This window comes from Ranitomeya variabilis, chromosome 2 (genome assembly GCF_051348905.1).
Source record: "Ranitomeya variabilis isolate aRanVar5 chromosome 2, aRanVar5.hap1, whole genome shotgun sequence".
Lineage (NCBI taxonomy): Eukaryota > Metazoa > Chordata > Amphibia > Anura > Dendrobatidae > Ranitomeya > Ranitomeya variabilis.
This window is the reverse complement of record NC_135233.1, coordinates 1,112,955,063-1,112,972,631: the sequence shown is the minus strand read 5'-3', so window position 1 is coordinate 1,112,972,631 and position 17,569 is coordinate 1,112,955,063. Positions and strand designations below refer to the sequence as shown.

Genomic DNA, 17,569 nt, shown 5'->3' with positions numbered 1-17,569 from the left:
TAGTGGGTGTCGCTATTTAAGCTCATTTCTCTGGTGGTTTCTTGCCGGTCAACAATGTTATCTGATGCCTCTCAGTGCTTGTTCCTGCTTCTAGACTACTACTAGATAAGTTGGACTTTTGTCCTTGTTTTGTTTTGCCTATTTGTTCCAGTTCACAGCTGAAGTTTTGTTACTGTGTCTGGAAAGCTCTCGTTGATCAGGGATTGCTACTCTGGCGTTATGAGTTAATGCCAGAGTTTAAGGTAATCTCTGGATGGTGTTTTGTTAGTGTTTTTCTGCTGACCATGAAAGTATACTATCTGTCTTCTGCTATCTAGTAAGCGGACCTCAAATTTGCTAAGACTATTTTCCTGCTGCGTTTGTTGTTTCATCTGAACTCACCGTCATTATATGTGGGGGGCTACTGTCTTCTTTGGAAATATTTCTCTAGAGGTGAGCCAGGTCTTATATTTCCCTCTGCTAGTTATTTAGGTCTTAGGCCAGAGCTGGGCATCTAGCGATAAATAGGAAATGCTACCTGGCTATTTCTAGTTGCGCGGCAGGCTTAGTTCATGGTCAGTATAGTTCCATCTTCCGAGAGCTTGTCCCTCTATAGGCTTGCTATGATCTCTGCCTGCAGAGATCATGACAGTTTGACCGGCCACTTAAGTGTTAAAGACCCAGGTTTAGAAAGGAGAGTTATAAGAAGTCTGCTGGAATTTTTTTTTTTTTTTTTTCCTCCAGTCTGCCTTGCTGCAGTCTTTTTTCTCTCTCTCCTCCTAATCTCCGTATGCTCTGTGTGCACCTGACAATAATGGATCTCCAGAGTGTAACTGCGGGTTTGAATAATCTCATCACGAAAGTACAAAATTTACAAGATTTTGTGGTACATGCTCCGGTATCTGAGCCGAGAATTCCTTTGCCGGAGTTCTTCACAGGGAATAGAGCTAGCTTCCAGAATTTCCGAACTAATTGTAAGCTTTATTTGTCCCTGAAGTCTCGTTCAGCTGGAGACCCTGCTCAGCAGGTTAGGATTGTGATTTCCTTGCTCAGGGGTGACCCTCAAGATTGGGCCTTCTCATTGCCAGCAGGGGATCCTGCGTTACGCGATGTGGATGCGTTTTTTCTGGCCTTGGGCTTGCTTTATGAGGAACCTCATTTGGAACTTCAGGCAGAAAAAACTTTGATGGCACTATCTCAGGGGCAAGACGAAGCTGAAGTTTTCTGCCAAAAATTCCGTAAATGGTCTGTGCTTACTCAGTGGAATGAGTGCGCCTTGGCGGCAACTTTCAGAGAAGGTCTCTCTGATGCCATTAAGGATGTTATGGTGGGGTTCCCTTTGCCTGCAGGTCTGAATGAGTCCATGACAATGGCTATTCAGATTGATAGGCGTCTGCGGGAGCGCAAACCGGTGCACCATCTGGCGGTGTCTATGGAAAAGACGCCAGAAAGTATGCAGTGTGATAGAATTCTGTCCAGGAGCGAGCGACAGAATTTTAGACGGAAGAATGGATTGTGTTTCTATTGTGGGGATTCTACTCATGTTATATCGGCATGCTCTAGGCGTACAAAGAAGCTTGATAAGTCTGTTTCCATTGGCACCATTCAGTCTAAGTTTATTTTGTCTGTAACCCTGATTTGCTCTTTGTCATCCATTGCCACGGACGCCTATGTTGACTCTGGCGCCGCTCTGAGTCTTATGGATTGGTCCTTTGCCAATCGTTGTGGTTTTGATTTAGAGCCTTTGGAGACTCTTATTCCTCTGAAGGGGATTGACTCCACCCCATTGGCTAATAATAAACCACAATACTGGACACAAGTAACCATGCGTATCAATCCGGATCACCAGGAGATTATTCGTTTCCTGGTGCTGTATAATTTACATGACGATTTGGTACTGGGATTGCCATGGTTGCAGTCTCACAACCCAGTCTTGGACTGGAGAGCAATGTCTGTGTTGAGCTGGGGATGTAAGGGTATTCATGGGGACGTACCTTTGGTTTCTATTTCGTCGTCCATTCCCTCTGAAGTCCCTGAGTTCCTCTCTGATTATCAAGACGTCTTTGACGAACCCAAGCTTGGGTCGTTACCTCCGCACCGTGAGTGCGATTGTGCCATAGATTTGATACCGGGTTGTAAATATCCAAAGGGTCGTTTGTTTAATTTGTCTGTGCCGGAACATGCTGCTATGCGGGAATATATAAAGGAGTCTTTGGAAAAGGGACATATTCGTCCATCTTCTTCTCCCTTGGGAGCTGGGTTTTTCTTTGTCTCAAAAAAAGACGGCTCTTTGAGACCATGTATTGATTATCGGCTTCTGAATAAGATCACTGTTAAGTATCAATACCCATTGCCATTGCTTACTGATTTGTTTGCTCGTATAGAGGGTGCTAAGTGGTTCTCTAAAATTGATCTTCGTGGGGCGTATAATTTGGTGCGGATCAGGCAGGGGGATGAGTGGAAGACCGCATTTAATACGCCCGAGGGCCACTTTGAGTATTTGGTCATGCCTTTTGGTCTTTCTAATGCCCCTTCAGTTTTCCAGTCTTTTATGCATGATATCTTCCGCGATTTTCTGGATAAATTTATGATAATATATCTGGATGATATTCTGATTTTTTCTGATGACTGGGACTCTCATGTCCAGCAGGTCAGGAGAGTTTTTCAGGTTCTGCGGTCTAATTCTTTATGTGTGAAGGGGTCTAAGTGCGTTTTTGGGGTCCAGAAAATTTCCTTTTTGGGGTATATTTTTTCTCCCTCTTCCATTGAGATGGATCCCGTCAAGGTGCAAGCTATTTGTGACTGGACTCAGCCCTCCTCTCTTAAGGGTCTTCAGAGATTTTTGGGCTTTGCCAACTTTTACCGCCGATTTATTGCTGGTTTTTCGGATGTCGTTAAACCACTGACTGATTTGACCAGACAAGGCGCTGATGTTGCTAATTGGTCCCCTCATGCTGTAGAGGCCTTTCAGGAGCTTAAGCGCCGTTTTGCCTCTGCCCCTGTGTTGCGTCAGCCTGATGTGAATCTGCCTTTTCAGGTTGAGGTTGACGCTTCGGAGATCGGAGCTGGGGCAGTGTTGTCGCAGAAAGGTTCCGACTGCTCCGTCATTAGGCCTTGTGCCTTCTTTTCTCGCAAATTTTCGCCCGCAGAGCGGAATTATGATGTTGGGAATCGGGAGCTTTTGGCCATGAAGTGGGCGTTTGAGGAGTGGCGCCATTGGCTCGAGGGGGCTAGGCATCAGGTGGTGGTATTGACTGACCACAAAAATTTGATTTATCTTGAGACTGCCAGACGCCTGAATCCTAGACAGGCGCGCTGGTCTTTATTTTTTTCTCGCTTTAATTTTGTGGTGTCATACCTACCGGGTTCTAAGAATGTTAAGGCAGATGCCCTTTCTAGGAGTTTTGACCCGGACTCTCCTGGTAATTCTGAACCCACAGGTATCCTTAGGGAGGGAGTAATTTTGTCGGCCGTTTCTCCTGATCTGCGGCGGTCCTTGCAAGAGTTTCAGGCGGATAGACCGGATCGTTGTCCGCCTGATAGACTGTTTGTTCCGGATGATTGGACCAGCAGAGTCATCTCTGAGGTACATTCTTCTGCATTGGCAGGTCATCCCGGAATTTTTGGTACCAGGGATTTGGTGGCAAGATCCTTCTGGTGGCCTTCCCTGTCACGAGATGTGCGAGTCTTTGTGCAGTCATGTGACGTTTGTGCTCGGGCCAAGTCTTGTAGTTCTCGGGCTAGCGGACTGCTGTTGCCCTTGCCTATTCCTAAGAGGCCTTGGACACACATCTCGATGGATTTTATTTCAGATCTGCCTGTTTCCCAGAAGATGTCTGTCATCTGGGTGGTCTGTGACCGTTTCTCTAAAATGGTCCATTTGGTTCCTCTGCCCAAGTTGCCTTCTTCTTCTGAGTTGGTTCCTCTGTTTTTTCAGAATGTTGTCCGATTGCACGGTATTCCTGAGAATATTGTTTCTGACAGAGGTACCCAATTTGTGTCTAGATTTTGGCGGGCATTCTGTGCTAGGATGGGCATAGATTTGTCTTTTTCATCTGCTTTTCACCCTCAGACTAATGGCCAGACCGAGCGGACTAATCAGACCCTTGAGACATATCTGAGGTGTTTTGTCTCTGCTGACCAGGATGATTGGGTTGCTTTTTTGCCATTGGCAGAGTTCGCCCTCAATAATCGGGCCAGTTCTTCCACCTTGGTGTCCCCGTTTTTCTGTAATTCGGGGTTTCACCCTCGATTTTCCTCCGGTCAGGTGGAATCCTCGGATTGTCCTGGAGTGGATGCGGTGGTGGAGAGATTGCATCACATCTGGGGGCAGGTTATGGACAATTTGAAGTTGTCCCAGGAGAAGACTCAGCGTTTTGCCAACCGTCATCGTCGTGTTGGTTCTCGGCTTTGTGTTGGAGATTTAGTGTGGTTGTCTTCTCGTTTTGTCCCTATGAGGGTCTCTTCTCCTAAGTTTAAACCTCGGTTCATCGGCCCTTATAGAATATTGGAGATTCTTAATCCTGTTTCTTTCCGTTTGGACCTCCCTGCGTCCTTTTCCATTCATAACGTTTTTCATCGGTCGTTATTGCGCAGGTATGAGGTACCTGTTGTACCTTCAGTTGAGCCTCCTGCTCCGGTGTTGGTTGAGGGTGAGTTGGAGTACGTTGTGGAGAAAATTTTGGACTCTCGTGTTTCCAGACGGAAACTCCAGTATCTGGTTAACTGGAAGGGATACGGCCAGGAGGATAATTCTTGGGTCAATGCATCTGATGTTCATGCTTCTGATCTTGTTCGTGCCTTCCATAGGGCTCATCCTGGTCGCCCTGGTGGATCTGGTGAGGGTTCGGTGCCCCCTCCTTGAGGGGGGGGTACTGTTGTGAATTTGGATTCTGGGCTCCCCCGGTGGCCGCTTGTGGAATTGGACTTGTCATCCTCTTTCCTGTTTCACCTGGTTCCATCAGTAGTGGGTGTCGCTATTTAAGCTCATTTCTCTGGTGGTTTCTTGCCGGTCAACAATGTTATCTGATGCCTCTCAGTGCTTGTTCCTGCTTCTAGACTACTACTAGATAAGTTGGACTTTTGTCCTTGTTTTGTTTTGCCTATTTGTTCCAGTTCACAGCTGAAGTTTTGTTACTGTGTCTGGAAAGCTCTCGTTGATCAGGGATTGCTACTCTGGCGTTATGAGTTAATGCCAGAGTTTAAGGTAATCTCTGGATGGTGTTTTGTTAGTGTTTTTCTGCTGACCATGAAAGTATACTATCTGTCTTCTGCTATCTAGTAAGCGGACCTCAAATTTGCTAAGACTATTTTCCTGCTGCGTTTGTTGTTTCATCTGAACTCACCGTCATTATATGTGGGGGGCTACTGTCTTCTTTGGAAATATTTCTCTAGAGGTGAGCCAGGTCTTATATTTCCCTCTGCTAGCTATTTAGGTCTTAGGCCAGAGCTGGGCATCTAGCGATAAATAGGAAATGCTACCTGGCTATTTCTAGTTGCGCGGCAGGCTTAGTTCATGGTCAGTATAGTTCCATCTTCCGAGAGCTTGTCCCTCTATAGGCTTGCTATGATCTCTGCCTGCAGAGATCATGACAGGAGGCTTAGTGACTCCTGCCATTCTAATGTAATGTATGACTTTATTGATGATGTGCTATTTGAGTGACTGTTTATCTTTTATTAAGTAAATTCATTTTTGTTTATTCAGTTTCCGTGTGAGCATTTATTCATCACAATTCCTTGAACCTTAACAAAACACTAGGTTGAGGACGTGAGCCATAAAATGCATGTGTGTGAGGTTACCCAGCGTAGATCCGCCACCAGTTTCGCATTTATCGCACATGGTCTTCACTGACTCCAAATTCAGTGGAGACAGCCATTGCTCTGACTTGGCCTGGATAGCTGTCCACAACGCTTGAGCTGTGTGACTGCGGTCTCCAACGTATATGAATTTGAACAATGCCTGATTGCGGTTTTCCCACAGTACGCCGGTGGGGGCATATTCTATGCAGTGTTGGAAAGTATCTCATTAAGGGAGAGGTTGAGGGGACAGGCGGAGTACCTACAGGAGGTAGAGGAGGCAGAAGCAGTGGAGGAAGGGTTACATACAGAGTTTTGTCCCGCAAGCCTTGGGGTTTCCAAGATTTGCTGTCTAGTGACACCTTGGTGTCTAGTGTTCTAGTTTACCATCCCTTGGGGTGTAGTGGTTTAGTTCTCCAAAACTAAGTGTTTAGTAGTTTAGTTCTCCATCTTCTGATGCGTATTGTTTTAGTTATCCAACTTTAGGTGTTTAGTACTTTATTTCTTCAACTCCTGTTCTCTCATAGTTTAGTTCTCCATCTTCTGGTGTATAGTGGTTTAGTTATCCAACTTTAGAAGAGTTTGGAGATGCCATGGAGAGCGAACTGCTGCCTGCAACATCCTTCAGCATGACTGGTTTGGCAGTGGGTCAGTAATGGTGTGGGGTGGCACTTCTTTGGAGGGCCGCACAGCCCTCCATGTGCTTGCCAGAGTTAGCCTGACTGCCATTAGGTACCAAGATGAGATTCTCAGACCCCTTGTGAGATGATATGCTGGTGCTGTTGGCCCTGGGTTCCTCCTAATGCAGGATAATGCCAGACCTCATGTGGCTGGAGTGTGTCAGCAGTTCCTGCAAGATGAAGGCATTGAAGCTATGGACTGGCCCGCCCGTTCCCCAGACCTGAATCCAATTGAGCACATCTGTGACATCATGTCTCGCACCATTCACCGTCACATTGCACCTAAAGTATTTAGTATTTTACTTTGCCTAGCTCTGTTATCTAGTAGTTTGTTTTTCGTTAAGGTGTATAGTGGTTTAGTTTTCCATCCCCAAGAGCCCTGCAAGCCATGGAGATTTCAAGAATTGTGGAGCAGCCCCTTCCCCACCTGCGCCCACAGCCACCAGAGTCACCCAGTGCCCAGTCAGTGAGATGCAACACACATGTACATGCTCGCTCGTCCAGGTGTCAGTGGTGAAATGCACCATCACACATCAATTTTTTCAAGGAATGGGTGATATTGTCTGTGACATGCTGGTGTAGCACAGGTACATCTTTCTTAGAGAAGTAATGGTGATTGGGCAACTGGTAGTGGGGGACAGCAATGGCCATCAGCTTTCATAAATCATCTGTATCCACAAGGTGGAAAGGCTGCATTTCTGTGTCCAAGAGATTGGATTGGCCATGCAATAATCACAGAGCCCACAGGCCTGGAGCCATACAGAAACAAGCGCTGTGAACTTTTGAGCGTAGACAATTACACGATTAGGCGACGATCATCCAAGGAGGCCACAGGCTGTTCACAATAAATAGTTATCAGAAAATTAATAGTAAGGGTACGGCATATACACTGCTCAAAAAAATAAATGGATCACTAAAATACCACATCCTAGACATCTCTGAATGAAATATTCCAGTTGCAAATTTTTATTTATTGCATAGTGGAATGTGTTCAGAACAATAAAACATAACAATTATCAATGTAAATCAAAATGAATATCCCATGGAGGTCTGGATTTGGAATGATACTCAAAATCAAAGTGGAAAATCAAATTACAGGCTGATCCAACTTCACTGGAAATGCCCCAATTCAAGGAAAAGATGCTCAGTATTGTGTGTGGCCTCCATGTGCCTGTATGACCTAACTACTGTACAATGTCTGGGCATACTCCTGATGAGGGGGCAGATGGACTCCTGAGGGATCTCCTCCCAGACCTGGACAAAAGCATCCAACTCCTGGACAGCCGATGGTGCAACGTGACATTGGTGGATGGTGTGAGACATGATGTCCCAGATGTGTTCAATCGGATTCAGTTCTGGGGAATGGGCGGGCCAGTCCATAGCTTCAATGCCTTCATCTTGCAGGAACTGCTGACACACTCCAGCCACGAGGTCTGGCATTGTCCTGCATTAGGAGGAACCCAGGGCCAACTGCACCAGCATATGGTCTCACAAGGGGTCTGAGGATCTCATCTCGGTACCTAATGGCAGTCAGGCTACCTCTGGTGAGCACATGGAGGGCTGTGCGGCCCCTCAAAGAAATGCCTCTCCACACCATTACTGACCCACTGCCAAACTGGTCATGCTGAAGGATGTTGCAGGCAGCAGTTCGCTCTCCACGGCATCTCCAGACTCTGTCACATGTGCTCAGTGTGAACTTGCTTTCATCTGTGAAGAGCACAGGGTGCTAGTGGCGAATTTGCCAATCCTGGTGTTCTATGGCAAATGCCAAGCGCCCTGCACGGTGTTGGGCAGTGAGCACAACCCCCATCTGTGGACATTGGGCACTCAGACCATCCTCATGGAGTTGGTTTCTAACCGTTTTTGCAGACACATGCACATTTGTGGCCTGCTGGAGGTCATTTTGCAGGGCTCTGGCAGTGCTCCTCCTGTTCCTCCTTGCACAAAGGTGGAGGTAGCGGTCCTGCTGCTGGGTTGTTGCCCTCCTACGGCCCCCTCCACGTCTCCTGGTAGCACCTCCAGCCTCTGGACACTATGCTGACAGACGCAGCAAACCTTCTTGCCACAGCTCGCATTGATGTGCCGTCCTGGATGAGCTGCACTACCTGAGCCACTTGTGTCGGTTGTAGAGTCTGTCTCATGCTACCACGAGTTTGAAAGCACAACCAACATTCAAAAGTGACTAAAACATCAGCCAGAAAGCATTAGTAGCAAGATGTGGTCTGTAGTCCCCACCTGCAGAACCCTCCTTTATTGAGGGGGTCTTGATAATTGCCAATAATGTCTATCTGTTGTCTATTCCATTTACACAACAGCATGTGAAATTGATTGTGAATCAGTGTTGCTTCCTAAGTGGACAGTTTGATTTCACAGAAGTTTCATTTATTTGGAGTTATATTATGTCGTTTAAGTGTTCCCTTTATGGTTTTGAGCAGTGTACATTTCCGGATTACAACGCATGGTATACGAGTATATCCCGCCATCACTGCTAATTCACATTAACTTTACATTTCTCATTGCCACCACCAATCCTGTTTTTAAACAAATAAATACAGGCCGATTGGACACCGTTCTTCTTTTGACGTTCATACCATCAAGTTCTTCAATCCCCTCTCCCTCCGAGTAGCGGTCATATACCTACCCTAGGCTCACCCACCTACTTCCTTGAGCATTTTTTCTGCCTTCATGCCGCACTTCACCTCAGAATTAACAACCCTTATCCTGGGAGACTTCAAAAGCCCCACCTCCCCAACGACATCCCAGCTTCTATCTCTAGCCAATTCTAGTGGCCTCTTACAACTTTCAATCTCTGAGACACACAAAGACAGTAAAGCTGGGGTTACACTTACAAGTGCAATGCGAGAAACTCGCACGAGTCTCTCGCATCAATCTCTGGCTGCTGCCGGCACTCGGGACTGAACTGGGTGACTGCATGTATTTCTATGCAGCTGAATGACCCGGTCCCGAGAGCCAGCGGCAGTGCCAGGTATTGATGCACGAGTTTCTCGCATTGCACTCGCAAGTATGACCCCAGCCTAACACTCCTGATCTGGACTTTGTCCAGCTCAGTTCAATCTCCTACCTAGATGACTCACCTCTTATCCTTTCTCCCCCATGAAATTAGTAGAACCACAACGTAGACATTTTTAGGCGCTCCCCATCTGATTAGAGCGGCCTACCACAATCCCTAATCAAAGTCCATATATATATATATATATATATATATATATATATATATATATATATATATATATATATAGCTCATTCTCTACTTCTCTGAACGTAATTCAGTATGAAACTCAACCGTACCCAAAAGTCTCAGGCAGCCTTTATCTACCATCCCCATTTCCTCAAGATGGTTGTACCATCAATGTATATAAGCACCTGTACTTTGTATCACCCCCACCTGATTGTAGATTGTAAGCTCTGGAGTAGGGTCGTCATTATAGTGCTTTGGAACAAAGCACTATACTGTTATTCCACTGTGGATAACTTCTTATTCTTATTCAGTCCGCACGTAATGCGGCCCGAACCGCTTCACTCACAGACTCCAGTGAGGTGTCATTTCGAAGCCAGCGTCCCCAAGAGGTGTGCTAAGTATTTTTCGTGTCGATCGGATTTGTAGTTTTGGCGCAATTTGCATCTGAAAATGTTTTTTCCCCTCATTGTAATGCATTTCAATAGGGAAATTTTCCCATAGGTTATAATGGCCGGGTTTCTGAGGCAATTTGAAATGTACCTGCCACCTGGCTGATTAGCTAATTGATATGCACAGTCAGGCCCAGTCACTATGCCAACGCCTGCGAACTGTACATGACCACACCAGCACAGTTTTGCCAGATAATATCAGCTCTTAAAGTGATAGCACAGCACAATTTCAAAGCACTATCTGTAGTCTTATTATAATTATTGCCCCGCTCACCAAATCGGACCCGGAGTGGCGCCGCCCGCCAAATCGGACCCAGGGTGGCGCCGCCCGTCAAATCGGACCCAGAGTGGCGCCGCCCGCCAAATCGGACCCAGAGTGGCGCCGCTAGCCAAATCGGACCCGGAGTGGCGCCGCCTGCCAAATCGGACCCAGAGTGGCGCCGCCCGCCAAATCGGACCCAGAGTGGCTACAACTACCAAAACAGCGCCTGAGGGGCACCCAAGTGTGAAAGTCTTGCTGGGGCAACCCGGGCACCATTCCAAAGCACTATCTGTAGTTCCTTCAGGAAATACCCATCTAGTTATTTTTGCTTTGTTTATCTTAAACCTGGTAACTTTTGACTGTATTATATGAACTGCTGACTTGTAAAGCTGTGCAGAATGTGTTTACGATATATAAATAAAGGTTATTATTAGTAGATTGAAGATGGTCAAGTTCAAGCTGTTAGCTTTGCCATGTGTAGGAGGAAAGAATCTTTTACATAACCACAACTGCACAAACGAGGGCTGGCTGCTGTGCTAACACAAAGTGAACACGACAAGCTGCTGGACTGTGAAAGAGGTGCAGCTGAAGAGGTTACGGTGGATTGATGTGCTCGGTGTCTGAGGCTACCAGCCTCGATGATACATATCTTCCCTCAAGGAGAAGTCCAGCGACCATCTTACAGAAGAGATTACGCTTTAATGGAATGCGGGTGGGAGTTATATACACCCCTGAACAGAGAAGGCTTTATTCCAAAAACCAAGCAACTGTTTTCTGGGAAATAGACATAAATCTGTTTAGGGGTCTGGCTCTTATGCAGTTTCTCAGGCACTTGGCATGTGTTAGGGGGAATCTGTGTAGAGATGTTATGTGACAGATTTAGAGCATAAAATGGAGACTGAGAAAACACAATGGAACCTGACTTCCCACAATACACACAAATATCTGACCGGAATAATGGCTACTACGATTTATTTTTTACTTAAACCATTGGCTCATGTGGAGAATCTGCCATGTGCACCGGCAAACCAGCTCTTCATGGTGCACAGGAAAAGCACACGTACGTATAGAGCGCTCGTCTGAACGAGCCATGGGAAAACTAATCACGGAGCCGTCAAGAGGACGGGCACTCACCTTATTACAAAAAAGAAGACAGATTGCAGCAGACATGGAGAAAGTCTTCAATGCTTTATTCCATAATAATTACAATATTGTTCTAATATCCATGATGGTGAGTGGGAAGGTTCACCCTGACGCGTTTCTGGCAAACCGCCCGTAGTCACAGAGGGAATCATGGGATATACCATTTAAAGCAACCAACCACCAATCAAGTAGTACCACGGAAAACCACGTGAACACAGAAATTATAAGAATAAATGTAACAAAATGCAATTAATACAGCGCTACATGGAATATGGACCAACTTCTAGTCCTAGAACAATATCAATACTACATGTCAGTAATTACACATAGTATAATTTCTATAAGTCATTCCTATGGGTTGCATTGTGTCGAACCTAATCCTGGATGCCTCAATAAGTTTTTCCACCAGTCTCCTCCTCCTGGACGATTAACTCTCTCAATTACAAAGAATGTGAGACTTTGAATGTTCCCATTATCTGTCTCCAAAAAAGTCTGGATACCCCCGAATGTGTCCTTTTGTTACTTTTAATTATTATTATTATTTATATAGCACCATTAATTTCATGGTGCTGTACATGAGAAAGGGGGTTACATACAGGGTTATAGATATCGTTAACAGTAAACAAATTTACAATGACAGACTGGTACAGAGGGGAGAGGACCCTGTCCTTGCGGACTTACATTCTACAGGATAATGGGGAAGAGACAGGAGATCGGGGGTGCTGCAGCACTGGTGGTGATGAGGCGGCAGCTCTAGTGGTGGTGAGGCGGCAGCTCTGGTGGTGGTGAGGCGGCAGCTCGGGTGGTTGGTAAGGCAGAAGCTCTGGCGGTGGCGACATGGCAGCTCGGGTGGTTGGTGGGGCAGCAGCTCAGGTGGTTGGTGAGCCTGCAGATCGGGTGGCTGGTGAGGCAGAAGCTCGGGTGGTTGGTGAGCCTGCAGCTCGGGTAGTTGGTGAGGCGGTAGAATGGTTATTGCAAGCTGTAGGCTTTCCTGAAGAGATGGGTTTTCAGGTTCCGTCTGAAGGATTTGAGGGTGGTGGATAATCGGACGTGTTGAGGTGTGGAATTCCAGAGGATGGGGGATATTCGTGAGAAATCTTGGAGGCGGTTGTGTCAGGAACAAATAAGTGTGGAGAAGAGTAGGAGGTCTTGGGAGGATTGAAGATTACGAGAGGGAAGATAGTGTGAGATTAGTTCGGAGCGATAGGGAGGGGACAGGTTGTGGATGGCTTTGTAGATCAGTGTTAGTAGTTTCATCTGGATTAGTTGGGGAATTGTGAGCCAGTGGAGGGATTTGCAGAGGAGAGAAGCAGGGGAGGAGAGAGGTGGATTAGCCGAGCAGCAGAGTTGAGAACACAGGAGTGGTGCAAGGAAGTTAGCGGGGAGGCCACAGAGGAGGGTATTGCAGTAATCCAGGCGGGAGATGATGAGGGCATGCACAAGAGTTTTAGTAGATTGTGGGCTGAGGAAGGGACGGATTCTAGCAATATTTTTGAGTTGGAGGTGACAGGAGGTGGCAAAAGTTTGGACGCGCGGTTTGAAGGACAGGGCAGAGTCACGAGTTACCCCGAGGCAGCGGATTTCAGGTGCGGGAGAGAGCGTGATGCCGTTTACAATAATAGATAGATCAGGTCGGGGTGATGAGGAGTTTTGTCTACATTGAGTTTTAGGAAGCGAGAGATGAAGAAGGAGGATATGGCTGACAGACACTCCGGGATTCTGGACAGCAGAGAGGCGACATTTGAGCCAGAGAGGTAGATGTGAGTGTCGTCCGCATATAGGTGGTACTGGAAGCCATGGGACTTTATGAGTTGTCCTAGGCCAAGGGTATAGATGGAAAAAAGTAGGGGGCCTAGTACAGAGCCTTGAGGTACTCCAACAGAGAGAAGGCGGGGTGAGGAGGTAGCGTGGGAGTGGGAAACGCTAAATGTGCACTCGGAAATGTTTGTAGATGTTCCAATATTCTTTTTTCAGCTCCTACATCCCACATATTTAAGGTTGCATGAATTGCATTGTACAGTATACAAAATAATTGGTGTTACAATTAATAAGGGAATTCATGTTCCAGACGTCACTGATTTTCTGTCTCTTATGTGGAAATTCGCAAAATGAGGGAAAGAAGGAAAAAGAAATGTCAGTTAATCAGGATGCTGTGCACCTTGTCAGTGGAACTCCTCCGCACAGAGCTGCTCCAGTCCAGGGCGTAGTCAGAATAGCAAAGAAAAATAGGGGATTGTCTCCAGCGATGAATGGCTACACTTGTCAGATAAAAATTAAAATTTTAATCGAATCCACTAAAACATGTAATCAGTGTAGGTAACAATACCAGATATTCCACACATATGTAAAAAACCAATGCATTTCAGCATCTAGCCTTAATCATTGTGTGAATAGAAAAGAAACATAGGGCTCTAATATATCCCAATCATGAATGCAAACAGGTGGGAAAAATCAGGTTATAGAACAATGAGGGAATTAACCTCAAGCTAACCCGTTGGTTCTTTACATATGTGTGAAATATCTGGTATTGTTACCTACACTGGTTACATGCTTTAGTGGATTCGATTAAAACTTAAGTTCTTAAGTGGAAATTAACACATGACATTTAGTGCCTGCAGACTTGAGAAACCTTTGATGGGAAGCCAAGGTGTTCTAAACTGTTTGAGGTACATACTGGGGGACGGCATATTACTGAGAGGACGCCCTCTATTAGAGACTCACTACATTAACAGGAAGTGAGAGCTGCGGCTGACCGATCACTTCCTGTTATTTACTTATGTTTGAAGGCGGGGACAGTGATATCAGAGCTTACTGGGCGCAGAGCTCCATGTGACGTAACAACCTCATATGAGCACAGGAGAAAGAGGGCAGACATCGCTGAAATGTAGCCAACACGTGAGGGGAGTATAAGGTTTATTTTAATTGGGACAAATATACAGATTGAGATGGGGTTGTCCTAGTCGTGGACCGTTTACATACACAACATTTTTGACTATCAAAACAAAAATATATCTTTATTTTTTGTAAAACTGAAAAAATTGTTGTAAATGTTTGTAAAGAAGTCTCATATTAAACAGCTCCCCCCCTGTGTGCGACTTCTCTGATGACTATGAAGTTTGTCTTTGCTAATAAAGCATTTTCCACATTGGGAGCATGAGTACGGCTTCTCTACTGTGTAACTTCTCTGATGTTTAACCTGAAAGGATTTGTTTAACGAAACATTGTCCACACTCTGAACATGAATTTTCTGATGTCTGAGAAGACTTGATTCATATATAAAACAGATCCCACATTCGCTACATGTAAAGGGATTCTCTCCATTGTGATCTCTTTGATGATCACTTAGAAGGGCTTGAGTATTAAAACATTTCCCACATTCGGAGCATGAATACTGTTTTTCTTCTGTGTGCATTTTCACATGATTAATAAGATTTGATTTACTCATAAATATTTTTCCACATTCTGAACATGTATACGCATTTCCTGTGTGAATTCTCTCATGTGCAGTAAGACTTGATTTACATCTAAAAACTTTCTGACATTTTGAACATGAATACGGCTTCTCTCCTGTGTGAATAATCCTATGATCAATAATATTTGATTTTTCTTTAAAACATTTCCCATATTCTGAACAAGAATACAGCTTCTGTCCTGTATGAATTTTCTCATGCGTAATAAGACTTGATTTATATGTATAACTTTTCTGACATATTGAACATGAATACGGCTTTTCTCCTGTGTGAATTCTCTGATGTGTAACAAGACTTGATTTTAAAGTAAAACATTTCTCACATTCTGAACATGAATACGGCTTCTCTCCTGTGTGAAAACTCTTATGCTTATGAAGTGCTGATTTATGTAGAAAACATTTCCCACATTCTGAACAGGAATGCGGCTTTACTCCCGTGTGAATTCTCTCATGTGAAATAAGACTTGATTTATATGTAAAACTTTTCTGACATACCGAACATGAATACGGCTTCTCTCCTGTATGTATTCTCTCATGTTTACCAAGATATGATTTTATAATAAAACATTTTCCACATACTGAACACGAATATGGCTTCTCTCCTGTGTGAATTCTCTGATGTGTAACAAGATGTGATTTCATAATAAAACATTTCCCACATTCTGAACATGAATACGGCTTCACTTTGTGAATTTTCTCATGCTTACTTTGATCTGATTTATCTATAAAACATTTTCCACATGCTGAACATGAAAATGGCCTTTCTCCTGTATGAATTCTCTGATGTCTAACAAGAAGAACTTTAAGTGAAAAACATTTTTCACATTCTGAACATGAATACGGCTTCTCTCCTGTGTGAATTCTCTCATGTCTAACAAATTTCGATTTATATATAAAACATTTTCCACATTCCAAACATGAAAACGGCCTTTTTCCTTTGTGAATACTCTCATGTTTAAGAAGGTTAGATTTTTGGGAAAAACATTTCCCACATTCTGAACATGAATATGGCATCTCGCTTTTGTGACTTTTCTCATGTAAAACAAGATTCCATTTGTTTATAAAACGCTTTCCACATTCAGAACATGAATACGGCTTCTCTCCTGTATGCATTCTCTGATGTCTAGTAAGATGATATTTGTCTGAAAAACATTTCTTACATTCTGAACATGAAAATGGCTTCTCTCTTGTGTGACGTCTCCTATATTTAACAATATGTTCTCCATGTACATTAAGGGAAGTAGGATTTTCTCTTGAGGACTGACACAGGACATCTTCATCTTTCACATTATATGCTACAGATAACACGACATTTTCTCCAGGACGATCACTTGTATTTTCTGTTAAAAATAAAAAAAAATTTTTATTTTTTGTAATCACAGCTTTAAATGTAAAGGCCCATCCCTATCCCACCTCTGATCCAGGATGGAGGATCTAGAAGAAATCTTATGGCATTCAATGCACATTAATGGTGAATCCCCTGATCACAAGGACAAAAGAAGATGCAGAATATGGAATCCTCCAACGGTTCTAGATCCTCAGTAACTGTGTCTGAGATGTTCTCATCAATCATCAGGGGAAGCACAAAGGAGACCCCTGGAGTTCCAGACCAAGACCTAGAGCAGACTTGCTCCTCTTCCATGATCATTAGTACACATTCATACTCGGCGAAATCATATTACAACCAAATAACAATTATACAAACAGAAATTACAGACACGAATATGTAATGTCTGGGACACTAGTGAGGCTGTATTAGATCTGTCAATGCGGAAACGGCCACAATCTAATGAATGAGGTCTCCTCTTACCTGGTGCTACAAGTGGCCGCTGCTCCTCCACCACAACGTGCTTATACTGATCCCAGTGTCCTTCTACATAATCCCACTCCTCCATGGAGAAATAGAGAGCGATGTCCAGACACCTGAGAGCAACCTGACAACCAATGAGACCGACATCACCCAGAATCCACCAGTGTATACTGTATAATCTCCCAGCAGTCTCCTCTCCTCACCCAGAATCCTCCAGTGTATACTGTATAATATCCCAGCAGTCTCCTCTCCTCACCCAGAATCCTCCAGTGTATACTGTATAATCTCCCAGCAGTCTCCTCTCATCACCCAGAATCCTCCAGTGTATACTGTATAATATCCCAGCAGTCTCCTCTCTGCTCACCCAGAATCCTCCAGTGTATACTGTATAATATCCCAAGCAGTCTCCTCTCTGCTCACCCAGAATCCTTCAGTGTATACTGCATAATCTCCCAGCAGTCTCCTCTCATCACCCAGAATCCTCCAGTGTACACTGTATAATCTCCCAGCAGTCTCCTCTCACTACCCAGAATCCTCCAGTGTATACTGTATAATCTAAAAGCAGTCTCCTCTCATCATCCAGAATCCTCCAATGTATAATCTCCCAGCAGTCTCCTCTCCGCTCATCACCCAGAATCCTCCAGTGTATACTGTATAATCTCCCAGCAGTCTCCTCTCCGCTCACCCAGAATCCTCCAGTGTATACTGTATAATCTCCCAGCAGTCTCCTCTCCGCTGATCACCCAGAATCCTCCAGTGTATACTGTATAATCTCCCAGCAG

At 44.7% G+C, this 17,569-nt stretch overlaps 2 protein-coding genes across 3 annotated transcripts in view; one reads left to right on the top strand and one right to left on the bottom strand.

The window, feature by feature from the left end:
- Positions 1-17,569, top strand: part of LOC143808886 (uncharacterized) — a 266,593-nt gene that overhangs the window by 117,548 nt on the left and 131,476 nt on the right. The gene's annotated exons all lie outside the window — the stretch shown is intronic.
- LOC143808884 (uncharacterized) overlaps positions 11,539-17,569 on the bottom strand; it is a 48,479-nt gene continuing 42,448 nt past the window's right edge. For both annotated transcript variants that reach the window (XM_077292054.1, XM_077292055.1), the window contains 2 exons: positions 16,788-16,911; positions 11,539-16,317 (listed from right to left, as the gene is read on the bottom strand). In XM_077292054.1, the coding sequence (XP_077148169.1) occupies positions 14,573-16,317; positions 16,788-16,911 (1,869 nt within the window). In that variant the 3' untranslated portion in view covers positions 11,539-14,572. The remainder of the gene's footprint in view (positions 16,318-16,787; positions 16,912-17,569) is intronic.